Source organism: Onychostruthus taczanowskii, unplaced genomic scaffold, assembly GCF_017590055.1.
Source record: "Onychostruthus taczanowskii isolate IOZ18803 unplaced genomic scaffold, ASM1759005v1 scaffold27, whole genome shotgun sequence".
NCBI classification, from domain to species: Eukaryota; Metazoa; Chordata; class Aves; order Passeriformes; family Passeridae; genus Onychostruthus; species Onychostruthus taczanowskii.
The window spans coordinates 7,824,576-7,839,276 of NW_024500017.1; the positions used below are offsets into that span (position 1 = coordinate 7,824,576).

The window sequence follows — 14,701 nt, forward strand, 5'->3', positions numbered from 1 at the left end:
TTCATTTTGGAGTAGCTTTGACAGGAATGGGTCTTAAATGAAAAACATCCAAGAACTGAGTCAGGGATGGGGAAAAAATAACCTCTGCAGGCTGGGTCAGGCCTGACATTCTCAGCAACCAAGTCACTCCATCCAGGAAAGATTAGTACTGCTCTAGTTGGTGTGAGAGCTGCTGTTGGGCTGGGAGATCCTGCCCACAGACAGGGTTTGTGAATGGCTCCTTCAGCCCCACGGGCTGCTGTGGAAACAACACAGAGGGAGCCCACAGAGCCTGCTGAGGCCAGAGAGAAAGCAATCGAAACTCATGGACAAAACAAGTGGTTTGATGCTAACTTTAGTAAGTAAAGTTTTCCAGATAAAGGCAATTGCATCCATATTTAACAGCTGTTAAAGAGATACACATTTAATTGCATTATATGAGGAGTGCTTTATATTCAAGAGAAAACATTTGAAGTGTCTTAGTTCTACCTGTTTGGAATCCAGACTTTCTCCCTAGAAGATATTCCAGTTGACAAAAAGGGCCTCGTTCAGATATCTGGGATCAACTGAATACATTTATTTAAAAGCAATTTTAAATATTAAAAAAGTAGAAATTAACACATACAGTACTCAAAAACTGTCACATTAAATACATGTGAATAGACATGTGTACTGATGTTTTACCTTAACATTCAATGAGAAGTCAAGATTTTAACTAGTGGCATGACCAGATCTGATTTCTGTACACGTTGATGTACTATGTAATAAAAAAATAAATAGCAACTGTTGTTCAACAGTAAATAAGACATCATCTGCAGAGCAAACTTCCCCCTCTGGGGGCACCTTCCCCTGCCCCTCCCCCCAACCCTTTATCAGCTAATTTTCCATAAAGATTTAGACTTTCCAAATACTATGTCATATACAAAATTGCAGACAGTGGCTCATTGAGTTCAAATATAATACTGTACTTAAACTCAATCAATATCATACATTTTCAGATTTCTTATGACCCACAATAAGCCAGAATAAACAGAACTATTGTTCCTTATGGAACTAATTTAATTTTATAAAATGCATATGTATACTATTTTAAAGAGCGTAGAAAAGAATAGACATTTGACTCTACATAATTTTACATGCCTAGGTTTTCTTTATATGATTTGCATTTATCAGTTTATTTCAAGATCACTTAAAAATACAATTGACCACAAAAGTGAATAGGTTTTGTTCTTTAATGCAACTTAAAACATTGTAGTAATGGATAAAATGGAATGCTAAATAAATGCTAAACCTGACTTCCTTTCCATAAAAACAGAATAAAGTCTGAAATACTGGAGCTGGTAATACTGAAGATTAGATGCCAGCAGGCTCTCTCACTCATTGCATATTTTTTTTAAATTTTTTTTAAAAATAAATGATAAAACCATTAATAGTTGATAAATGTTTTGCATTTTTTTCATGTGGGATTTAGACAGATATTTGTTTCTAAATTAACCACAAACAGAATTAAATATTCACTGACTACAGTCTTGTAAAACTGTATTAGAAATGAAAGTCCTCAGAAAGTCTGAGATATGCTTTTATGAAATGAAAATCTTTCCATGCAGCCAAGACAATCTGCTTTGAAATAGCAGCACTAGGTACTGAAGCTAAAATAACATTTAAAGCAAGTAATACAAAACTACATATGAAAGTCATGGAACCCACTACAGACAAACCATGGGAAAAACACAACCGCATGATGCTTCAAAAGATTAAAAATTATGTTGAAAGTGACACAGGAAATTAAAGTTTCCAGTAATACATTGAAGTGTTTTCTGGCAATGCAACTTTATACCAACTTTCAAGAAACCTCAGGTCAAATGCAGCCTTCCAAAGGTTTTTGTGACCATATGTCTGTTACTTTGTGCTTTGGGTTATGACCATTACATGTTGCAGCTTGGTGAACTCCATGAAAACCAGCCTTATCCTTGGGATCTGAGATCTATCATTACCAGCCTGATCAAATGCACGAGAGGTCATCTTAGCTTCCACTTTTTAGAGCATTAAAAATAATTTAAGTTTATCCTTATATCACCACTTAAAAAATTATTTTAGGTAACTAACTTTTAGCAAGGTTGAAGACAGAGGAAAAAAATCCACAAAATCATTTTTTCAAAGAGCCAATTTAGCTATAAACAAATACTGTTGCAAGCTCACATTAACCTGAATAGCAATTAAGTTAAAATGTTCTTTTCCTCAAATGTAGCTATATGACTACAGTACTACTTTTGTACAAAGGCAGGTTTCAAGTAAGCATCTAAATGCATGCACAATGTCAACAGTTAACATTTGCTAGAAGTCCTTGGTTACTAAGAATTCAGTGAAAGAAACCAGCAAATTTCACACATATCTACTAAAGAACAATATGACTAATTTTCATTAAAGTAAGTTTTCAAATGAAATAAATTTGTAACTTTTTATAGTGAGGTAATATCACAGGGGAACTGCAATCACAGTTTGGCATAGGTCCACATAATATAAACATGAAATGCTGTATGCACACTGTAAAACATTACTGTTATCTGTAAAGTCAGTGAATATTTGTCTTCATAATTACACTTAACTGAGCACTACATTAAATAAATATCGAAGTGGGTTTCATAGCTGTAAACTGCATACACTTATGAACTGCAGACTGATCTTTAAATTGTCCAAAACCATTCACTCATTCTAACTTTCTGCTAATTGTATATTGAGAATACCAGGTTATTAGGAACAGTCATTTCTGTACAGTTATGTGGGTGACAGAGACCACCTATGTTGGAAAGCTGGCAGTCCACACGTGTGGGACAGCACGGACAGAGATGGAAGTGCTAAATGCCCAGGATGGCTTCAACAAACCCAATAAGGCGTGCCAGGTTCCAAGGCTACCATAATACTGGCAAAGGCAGAATAACACAGTATATTTACAATACATATAATTCAACCTCATGAGGTGAAACTTAAATGAATTCTTAATTTGTAACAGCAGCTATATATACAATTGTGCACAGGATTACAGGGAGGCAGCAGCGTTCGCTTTTGCTAAAAAGCCCGTCTTGCATGAAGAATGTGCAATGCTCAAGTTTAGGATTTGTTTGTTTTGACTAGTCTGACAGAATGTGCACAAAGGACACTGGAAAGACCCCTTTCCTCTCTGGCTGTCCTTCGATGTGGCCAATCTGCAACACAGGAGAAGAAGGTACATATATACATATACATATAGATGTGCATTGTACACACAGACTTCACAGACTGCACTCATTCAACAGCAGCAGAACTGCTCACAGTGCCTCCACAACCTCTTGCACAGTCTGAAGCAGACATTAGTTAACATTTGAATTTGTGTAAAGGAACAAAATGAAATTGCACAAGCATATTATAAATATGACAAATTAAGCCAATTAAATCTAAAGAGAACAAAACTAATTTTTTTTTTTAGTAAAGTTAAAATACATCACTGAATTTCAAGAATTTCACTGAAACAGAAGCCTGAGTTTCTTCTGTCTAATAGATTTTCAGTAACATCTCTACAAACCACTTATCTCAGTTAAGTGAATAAATCCTGAACATCTCACTGATGGGAATTGTCTGCTATATTTGTGAAGTTACTTATGAAAATCTGCATGTTTCACTTAAGGTCGTAAAAGCAGCTGTTTTCTCATTGAATTAGTATGATACCTAATGATTTAGGTACATACTAGTGTTTATAACAAATCACAGTGTTGTCTGATTAAGCTACAACTACCTACATCTTTTGCATAATGATTATTTATAAAAAAATAGCTAATAAACTTATTCAAAGGCATTAAAAATAATGGAATATTTTATATGAAATTTCCTTGTTTAAAATACATAATTATAAACAACTGTTGAATAGCACTGGAGCAGCAGCCCTGACTGACTACATAACCCTCTTCTCGCCCTGTTTCAATGCTGCTCACTACTTTCAGAATAATGGTGTACCTTCCTTCCTCTTCCACAAGCTTACAAAATGGGAAGGGGAAACATAGAGGGCTGGCCATTTCCTCTTGGAGAGCCAAAGTTTTGAAGCACATGAGTCAACAGCCCTTGTTTCCCTTCTCAGAAACACTCAGACTGGGGCGCTTCATGGAACTTGCTGGACATGTCCCCAAGGGGATTAAAAAGCCACTTCACAAAACAGATCCAGAAGGGAATGCAGCAGTAATCAGGGACTAGGTGATATGGGCAACACAGACACTTTTCACTGGGCACTGCTCTTTTGATATCAGCTTTTCAGTTGAGAATCTTCCACACTTAAATGATGAGTGAGAGGAAAACGTAGCTGGAAACAAAACAGCAAAGGTTGTGCTGCACTTAGATTAGGATATCACAGGCAGCATTGCCATTAGAATTTGTTTTAGTCAAATGAAATATGTCTCATTATCCCCAGTAATAATTCTTTGGCAGTGAAATATGATGTAGCAGGGCTTCAGGGACATGAGCTGGATTAAAAGGCAGGAGCCTTCACGTGGGGTTGAGAATAACCTGGTGTTAGCACTTGAACAATATGCAGTCCATAACAGGGGGAGTATGGTATGAAAAAGGAACATGAGAGGGAAGAAGGGAAAGAAAATGTTATCTGCCTCTCATCTAAGAAGAAAACTACCAGCTTATAGCATCTATTGCAAACTATTCTTTAGATTTCCAGCAACCCCTGTAGGTATAACTAAACATTTTGGGTGAACTTAAGCTAGTTACACATCTCATTTTCATGGAGGATATAAGTTTGTTACATGGAGTAAGAATCACCACTTCTTCCCTTAATGAAAGGCTGTGTGCATTACAGAGAGGGACATGTGTAAATATGTGCTGTATGAGCCAGCAATAAAGCCAAACCTAGCGGGGCTGGTCCTAACAGATTCTCCCTCCCACATAAAAGGGGTTTTCTCTAATGGAAGTTTAAGGGCTGTCTGTTAGCTCAGGCAAAAAGAAACCAAACAAAAATAAAAGCAAAACAAAAACAAAACCCATCACCTAAAAACAAAAATAAAAATAAATCCTCCACATTTGGAAAAAGAGGCTGTCCTATAAAACTCATAAAGAAGTTATGTGGAACTGTAAAAGGGAAAGATACATACCCACCACTCTTGGTCCTCTTCACCAGTTACAATAATTACTTCTCCTTCAACAAATGTGAGTTCATCATCATTATCTGCCTGACAGTCATAAATGGTCTTCACTCGCCTAACTTTGTTTTTCCCCTAAAAGTAGAATGAAGATTGAGATGAAGGACATGAGAAACAGAGAAAAAAATATATGATATGAATTTTGCCTTTTAGTTGTGTCTTGTTTTACAAGAAAGTGAAGACCATCAATCACTTTCCCTGCAACTGGGAATATAGAAATACAAAAACTCTGCTTCAACAAGGATTAAAAAAAAAAAAAAATAAATAGTTACCTACACAGGTGTAGGGGTTTTTTTCCCCTTTAGATTCAGAACTCCCAGCAGAATGTAATTTATTGTGCTTAACATGTGACCCTTAAGAGGGCTTAAGTAACCTCTGTTTCCTCTGGTGAAGAAAGTTTAAATAATGTCTTTACATTGTTCTAGTCTGCAAACACCCTCTTTCTCCTTTAATACATACTTCCTCAATAAACCTACCATGAACAGAAAATTAAATCCAGTCTCCTCTAAATGTTCCAAGAGAGGTAAGGACTGAGGAAAATGCTGCATTGGAATCCCAGTATTCCTTACAGTTTTGGTTTTGGATCTAGTGCAAAAATACAGGATTCTTTGATTTCAAATCTGCTTACAGGACTGGAAATTATTTTTTTAGAGATTTTTCCATCCAAATGTTAGCAATTACTTACTAAAATTACCTTAATGTCAGATGGCAGTACTATTTTCTGATGATAATTCACACTAGATATTCTCACAGCTCTACCATTCTGAGTCCAAGTATTTTCTAGGTCATACTTTGCTGCATACTGCTAATTCATATGAAAAAAGCCTCAGCCATGGACTCCTCCCCAAACATATGTTTCTTATGGTAGGGGAGATGACTTAAATTATTTCCAAATAGAGTAAGTAAGCAATATTCACAGCAAAACACTCTTGCTACTTTATATTCCTCTATTTTCATACCCACACCTCTTCAAAACCTACAGTTACTTCTTTTAACAGAAGTAATCAGTTAACAAGAATGCAAAAACCCAAGAAGAACAGAAGGAGATGAGAAGCAGAAGGGCTATGAAGGGAAAAGTCAGCAGGTTTAGAGGAATATGAGCCAAAACTAACTTCACAGAGGAAATTTCCTAGGGAGTCTTCTCTTTGCTGTTACCTTCCCACTTGAAATTCCTCCATGTTTTGGCAAAAAAAAAAAAAAATCCCTGCAGCTCAACAGCAGAATAGCTGAAAAAAGCACTCACACTAAAGGCACAGAAAAATAATAATTACAGGGGGATTTAAGGGAGAAAGCAGTTAACACAATATAAAACTAAAAAAAACCCCAAAAAACAACATACCCAAAACAAATTAAGAGAAATACCTGAAGATCATATGAGATAAAGGATTTTTTTGTACAGCAAAGGTTTGCTACAGTGAGAAGTCACTTCAAAGAACACTTTCTCTTTTCTTAAAAATATATTGATATAATTTAAACAAAATCTCATCTAGCCCTAGGGACTGGAATTCAATCGGAATGGGTGCCTGGGGACAGTCCCAGCTTTCAAGTCCAGAGAACCTTCACAAGCCAAGAGCATTCCCTCCCAATCAATCCTCCAATGATGAAGGGAAGAACTACTTCTGCAAGGTAACAACTGTCCTGTTCAATAAAAAGAATAAAGGAATTCACATTCCTCTAAACTTACAAAACTGGATGGAACTCAGCTTGTAAAAGCACATAAGAAATGATGGTAATTACTCTGGTTCAATCAGATTTTAACATTTTATTCCTTTCACGGAGAGCAGCAAAAAGGCAGCATTCAAGCTCAAGGTCTATTTAATCATGGGAAGGTATAAAAAAGGATGGATATGTAGAGAGCACATATGTTCCAGAACATATTTTGTTCATGTTCCAGAACAGTTTGTGGCATTGTTGTGTAAAGAAATGGAAACAATTCCAGGAAATGTAATCTGCGAGTTAAAAACAAATACCCACCACCGACTGATTCCCTGTACCCAACAAGTGCTTATTACCAAGAGATTTTATGCTTAAAACTGAACAGTAGTGAGATGCTGTGATCATTAATAATCTAACCATGCTCTTATTTACATTCAACACTTTTTTTTTCTTTAAAAATGAGTATTTTGTCTCCTTTATAGCAGCCACCTCATATACACAAAAGAATGCTCAAGTGCTCAGTGTGATTTCAGGAGCATTCAGTGCAAGTTTTGTTTCTCTAAAAATATCCTTTCAAACCTTTATAAATTATCAGCATTGGAATTTTTAAATTACATTTCTGAACAATTAATTTTCTAAAACTGCCAATAAAAAAGCATATGCTTCTCTGTTTAGTGGCTAAATAGTCAAGCCCAAGAGAGAGGTGCCCACGAGTACTGTGGCTGCTGGTGTGGGTCTCACTGGGATGAAGCACTTCACCAGCCAGAGGATGAAAATGGAGGCAAGACACACTTCTGAGGAATTCTTGCACATTATCACTCCAGCAAAAAAGTTTGCACTGAACAGAAAGAGATACAAGTGTGCATACAAAGATGTGCAAAAACCTGGTGATACATATATATATATACACACACACACACATATATATGCACATAGGGAAGATATAGAATAGTTTCTTTCACTGCACAACAGCGGAATTATTTAATTTACTGCACCTATGAAAATGGCTGAGTTTAGAGAACAAAGAACCTTTCCTCAGAATTTTTCTGTATATAGTTTAAAAAAAAGCCAAAAGTAACCAAACTAAACAGGTAATCCATTATTTGCTTTCTTTTCTTCTTTAACGAAGTGACAAGTAGCTGAGAATGACCAGCATAATTTGCCTGCTTATATTTAAAAGTACATAAGTAAATAAACATTTTTTAATCTGATCCCTGTAATATTTAAATTCCAGAATACTCAGGAAGCCCAAGCAACAACTCTGTTGTCCTCAGTTCAGACAGGAGCTTACAGGAAAGTCCATGCCAGAAAGCCAAGCAGAATGATGGCTCCATGGGCTCTTCCTCACAGAAGCATAAGGCAGAAACTCACCCTCTGCTTTCACTGTTTCACTAGGATGAAGTCTTATTTCCTTTTTACATAAGTGCTTTGCATAGCCAATTTGACAAACAAAGCCATCTCCCTTTTGATGTATTCTTCATGATGAAAATCTTGAGAGAGCTCTGGAGTTTCATAGTTATCTCAATCTACACAGGCATTAAAAACCCTCTGCTGGAAATTGTACTGGTTAGAAAGATGAACAGCAAGATAAACTGGGAATTGGAATCAAGTTGAAGTTGCAGATCTACTGCTACACACCATGCAGCAATGTCAATTTTGCCACTTCATCAATACATCTGAACCTACACCTTAACCATTATAAACATTAAATACCCACAATAGGGACATTTACTATTTTGTCACAGTTGACTTGACTTTAAATTTTGCACCTACTGACAACAGGTGCTAACACCCATTCTTAAAGCTTACAAAGTCAAATATAGAACTATACTACCCATCTAAGGCACACAGACCCGTGAGCAAAGGCAACAGAGAAAACCATCAATTCATTCAGAGTTGTGATTGGCATAAATATAATAAATATATAAATCCCAACAAATCTAAATACATTGTCATACTCCCAAGGTTATTGTTTTATGCTGCAAGTATTTGTTTGAGCATGCAGGAGGCCTTGAAAACCCCCAACACTTGCTGAAGCTGCTTTGGGGTACAAAAAGAGCTCTTCATTTCCCACCCCAGCCCATAGCTTTAAGCTGGCTTGAGTGCACAGCTCAAGGGTGCACAGGAAGTCCTACAGTAACTTCAAAGCCTTCCATGGATACTCCCAAGAAGCTGGAGTAATACCTACCATATTTATTTTCCTGGGAAGTGGCACAGGGGTTTCTGGCAGGGTGTGTGTTACGTCATTAGACTCTTCAGATGCTTGCCTTTGGACGGTATCTCTGGATTGTACGTTTGGAGAAAGATCTACAGAGTGAGATTTTTGATTTGCCTCTGAGGGCTGAGCCTTCGGTGCTTCTCCACCTTGAGTTTTAGCCAACAGCTCTCCTAGCTGAGGTTTTGGAGGAAGGTCCTTCACTTGTGGCTTTGGAGGCAAGTCTCCAAGCTGTGGTTTTGGTGGCAAGTCTCCTAGCTGAGGCTTTGGGGGTAGTTCTCCAGGCTTTGGGGGTAAATCTCCCACTTGAGGTTTCTGAGTTAATTCCAGAGGCAGAGGCTTTGGGGGCAGGTCTCCAGGCTGTGGTTTCTGTGGTATATCGATGGACAGTGAGGGCTTCTGAAACATTTCCATGTGCTGATGGGATTTATCTATTGAAAGATGATGACTGGTTTCTATTTTTCTTAGTGCCACTAAAACAAAAAAGCAAAACAATGTTTTTCATAATCTTAATATTTTAATATTAAAGAAGTTAGGCATATATCAAAACTGCAGTTGTGTCAATCACCAGGTGGTCACTGAAGCCCCATAACTGCCCATAAGTCTTCTTAGTCTATGACAAAAGCAGGATAATACAACTTCACATGACCCTCGTTCACTGAGGTCTCATTTAATTGCTCCTCCTGGAGGCCAGCAGTGCTTATTTCAGCAGCTATTAGATGTCAATTCATAGACTATTTACTTCAAATAAAATAAAGTGAATCACTTTTTGGACCTCAACCAAAAAGTATGAAATATAATAAAAAACTTTGCAAAACCACCTACAGACCAATTGACATGACTCTAACAAAATTTATTTTTAATGACAATTACTCAAATATACAGTTCAATTCCATACAAAAAACCACCTCTCAGGATTAGTACCTGTAAAATCTCTCAGAAGAGAGAGAGTGAGCACATGTATCTATCTATGCAGTGTATAGAACATACTGTACTATAGACATTCACACTAAGAAAAAATGTATTATTGCATATATTTACCATTTAGTAAATTAGTAAAGATTGACATTTTAAAATGTGTATTTTGCAGATTTCATGGAAAGAAATTGAAACTAGATTTTCAAATAGTTATTTTTCCCAGTGTCATCTATTGATTTTACTGCTAAGCTCCCTAAGAAAACTCAACTGAAATCTACCTCAAAAACCAAAACCATTAGTACATGCTAAAAATCCCCAACCCACAACCTCCTAAATCAAACAGCCCTAATGTTAAAACAGATGAAGGGGGAAGAGAAAAAAAAAATTACAACCTGTGATGAAAGCAACACATTTTAACTAGAAGGAACATTTTCCTATTGCATTCAGCGCTGCTTTAGTATCATATTCTTCCTGCCAAAAAAGTGGCCTCACTCCCTTTGGATATCACCCACTTCAATAACACTTTCATTATATATTTATGGTTACTTATACCAAAAAACCAAACCAAAACAAAACAAAAAACAAAAACAAACAAACAAAAAACCAAACAAAAAAAAAAAAAAAAAACCAAAAAAAAAAAAAAACAAAAAAAACCCCAAAAAACCAAAACACCAACCTAAAACACCTCAATTAAAAAAACCCCACCAACCAAACCCTCCCCACCAAAAAAACCTCACCAACAAAACACCCCAAACCAAACCAATTTGAATAGTTTCCATTATTACTATTAATTACTATCAGATGTCTCATTTAAAAAAATGTCTGTGTTGATCCCTGTAAATGTCTGTGCCCTTGGCTTACCTCACAGCAAATGTACACACACTAATCATCCATATGGGTTTGAGATGTGAGTAGATGATATGAAAAACCCTGATAGCAGCCCTTATCAAAGTGCTTTGATTTGGCCCTGATTAAATTTTCACCTAAATCATTTTAAATCCAGGAAGTGTTGACTTCCTTCACAGTGCCACCCTAGTGCATCATTGGTGTCTCTTTCAAAAGATAACATTTTCAGAACAATTGTAATTTAACAAAGTTAAAAAATAATATTTGCTTTTTCTGTTAAAAATTATTTGCACTCTCAATTTCAGACATGTGACTTCAGAATTTTGGACAAGCAGCATTTCCTGATTTTCAGGCTCTGTTGTGATCATCCACTCATACAGATATAATGTATTTTTGATGGATACTGTATTCAGACAGAACAGTCTGAAGTAGGTCTACTTTCTACTTTATAGTCAACTCAAAAAAATAACCCAAACAAACCTGCAGTGTGAGTTTAAAGAGACCAGGAAAGAACATTTCTAAAAGAAAGGTGTTCCCTGGGATGATGGTCTCAGCAAGCTTGTCACTGATACATAAATCAGCATGTACACAGCACCTGATTCTTTCCCAAGGAGTTGCACTGACCACAACCCTGACTGCCAGAACATGGCACAGATACAGTTTGCTCCAGGCTGTCAAGAAATGGGACTTTGAGACAATAGGAAAAAAACCAAAACTACCACTGAGAGTGGTCTAGGATAGAAACACAAGAGAAGTTATCCATGGAGATACTCAAAATGTGACTGGAGATGGCCTTGAGCAGCCTGCTCTCATGGCAGAAAGCTGGCCCTGCTCTGAGTGCTGGACTGGACCACAAGACCTCCTGAGGTCTCTTCCAGCTTCAATTAGTTCATGATTTATTTTTTTCCTCCCAAGGTGTATTTTTTTCAGTTTAATAAAAGCCTTCCCCATCTTCCAAAATCCTTTCAGTTTTGTGATGCTTTCATGGTTTGTGGCATTTTAGAAATGAAATTTCTGCTGAAAAGATCCATATATTTAAAACAAATATCTACTTTCACCCACATTTAAAAGATGCCATTATGAGAATAGCCACAAAGAGATTTCTTACCTTTCTGAGGTAGTTTGGGAAGAACTCTAGGGCCAAGTGCAGTCTTTGCAGTCCCAGTGCTAAATCAACAGATGTAAATTATTAGTGCTTACAACTGTTATACAATTTTTTATAACTTATTTCTCATTTTCCCCATTTAACATCCATAAATAAAAAATCCCCCAAAAAATCCACATTTATTTTGCTCCTTTTGTATAATCACTTTGTCTGTGGATAAATCCCAAAACTCAAAGCATTGTTAAGAATTAATTGGGGCTTTTTCAGAGAAAAAGACATATCAACCCTACACAGCTTCAATGCTATGGGGCAGATATATTCTACAAAGTATGGTACATGCAAAATGTACTCTGAAAATAGATGAAGCTGAAAGACCAACTCTGTGGGCAGATCCTGAACCTTAAGAAAAATTTGTTCTTCAAAACAACAAATATAATTATAATATTTATAATTATACTGAAACACACAAAACATAATCTGTGCTTTATGCCAGTGAAGCTTTCCAGGACTGAGCCTATGCCTTGTAGCCTCCTGCACATGTATGGTATTGTATCACACACACACTCTCTGTTGCAGGAAGAGACAAAGTCTCTGCTACTCCCAGGAAATACTGATGATTGTGGGAAAACAACATGCTTTACTCTGTCAACCTGTATTACACATATGTTAGCTATTCCCATCAAAGTTTTTCCTTTAAAACCACACCTAAGTCACTTTTATAGAAAAGGAATGTGGAAGAAGAGAATAAAGCAAACTAATTTAAGGCACAAAAATCAATACATAAAAATCAGTATCAGCTCAAATAATGATTCAAAAAACAAGAAAAAAGAAAAATGAGTGAGAAAGCTGCCAATGTATGTTCAACAGATCAGAGACTCTTCTGCATCATCTGCCTTAATTCTGGTATTGCTTGTCTCTGCAGCCAACATTTCAAAATGAGCATGATAAAACCATTTTAATTTCTAGCTGTTTTTTAAATAGCAAAAATACATCACGACATGAAATTGAAAGCACAGCTAAGCTCAATCTTGATTCACTAAATCACAGAATCATAGAATATCCTGAATTGGAAGGGGCCCACAAAGATCATCAAAGCCCAGCTCCTACCTCAGCCTCTCTCTAATGCCATGGATTACAAGAAGCACACTTTTACCCTTGTCTGACAAGAATTTAGGATGGGCTCAGCTCTCTGTGCTGTAGAACACTACCACTTTTCCCCTGAATGCCCAGTGCCAGCTGGATGGATTCAGCAAACGTGGGAAGGCAGCTATTCTACCATCAACATCTCCCCTCCCTGTCCTGACAAGGCAGATCACAGTTTGGGGGTGTCCAGAAACTCTTCCTACACATCTTCTGTGCCCTGTCTAAGGTTACACATCCATCCCCAGCCACAGCCCATCCCACACACTGGTGGTCATGCAAGGCTGTGTGCCTGAGGCAGGTGCTTATTGGAAGCACCAAGCTCTGAACCTCAGGACTTCGGAATCACAGCACAGCTAGAGGAGTAGCAAACTCTAAGTGACAGCAATGTATGGCTGTCCTTACTGCTCCAGCTATTGAAAAAGACACTTGTAATGGACAGAGCTGATGAACTATGAGCTAAAAGCAGTTTGTGTTACTGCAGACTGTGTGGCAGCACAAGAGCCTGACAGAGTGGAAAACAGCTAAACTGGAAGACTGAGATGAACTCTCTCTCTTACAGAGCCACCTTCGATGGCAGCCTGTACCCAGAGCGACACTGCTGCTCCAGCCAGGCAGGACACCTCACACTGAAGCAGATAAAATGAAATGCCAGGAGACATGAAAATAAAACTTTTGTCCTGCTGGACCGTGGTCTGAGGCAGCATTCCCCAGCTGGAAGAACACTTCTGTAGGAGCAGCAGAGAGATTCGGGCACAAGGCGTTCTGTCCATCCCGCTCAAAGGAAGGATTGTGCAGGGACAGCGAGGAGCACAGCGTAGGAGGCTCAGTGCAGCCAAAGTATTTGTATGCTAGTAGGGCATGCAGAAAACTCATAAGAAACATAGCTAGGATTTTATTTCCTATGAAAGGCTTTTCTTTTCTAATTTACAAATTAGTTATATTTATTTAAATTTTCATCTTTGCCTTCATATATGCAGATTTTAATTTTACCTTGACTGCTGAGACATCCCCTCAAACTTGTTTGCAGCCTTAGTTGAAGGTGGGCCCAAATCATTACCTGAGGTGAGAAAACGACAATTAAAAACAAACAAAAAAAATCATTAGGATAATATAATCAGCAGAGGGTGCAATTTAAAACAAAACGTGTATTCCTCTATGCATCTTCTATACAACATATCTAAAAGATAATTTATAAATTTATTCTTTATTAATAATTTTGTAACTGAAAAAGCAGGAAGGACCAAAATAATCCAAGATGACCTTTCATATAACACATTTAAAACAACTCACTGGTAGCTCTCATCTCCTGGCAAGGGAAGATTGAATGACATTGCTGTAGGGCATTTGTTTTGAAATAGTGTTTCAATTTTCTCTGTATAGAAGGAGATACAGCAGGCCAGTATCAGATACATTATTCACTGATGTTTACATTTTGCACTGTGAGGCACATCTTTTTAAAAACACCATGAATGTGATTTTATTCACAAAACATTAAATTTCTAAGGACTGGTATTTTATCCTATGCAAACAACAGCCTTTACTGATTTAGTGACTAAGTTTGTATGTTCCCATAATCTGCACTTTAGCCATTGGTAAAGAAAAGATCCTGGATATAGAGAATTCTGTCAAAACGCAGCAAAATCCAAAACCAAACGCTCTGGACTCCTT

The 14,701-nt window shown here is 37.1% G+C and overlaps 1 protein-coding gene across 2 annotated transcripts in view; it reads right to left on the bottom strand.

The window, feature by feature from the left end:
* Nucleotides 1-544: 544 nt before the first annotated feature.
* The window catches only part of ASAP1 (ArfGAP with SH3 domain, ankyrin repeat and PH domain 1), a 141,878-nt gene continuing 127,721 nt past the window's right edge, over nucleotides 545-14,701 (bottom strand). For both annotated transcript variants that reach the window (XM_041407555.1, XM_041407554.1), the window contains 5 exons: nucleotides 14,024-14,090; nucleotides 11,894-11,952; nucleotides 8,995-9,494; nucleotides 5,103-5,225; nucleotides 545-3,182 (listed from right to left, as the gene is read on the bottom strand). In XM_041407555.1, coding sequence (XP_041263489.1) covers nucleotides 3,108-3,182; nucleotides 5,103-5,225; nucleotides 8,995-9,494; nucleotides 11,894-11,952; nucleotides 14,024-14,090 — 824 coding nt within the window. In that variant the 3' untranslated portion in view covers nucleotides 545-3,107. The remainder of the gene's footprint in view (nucleotides 3,183-5,102; nucleotides 5,226-8,994; nucleotides 9,495-11,893; nucleotides 11,953-14,023; nucleotides 14,091-14,701) is intronic.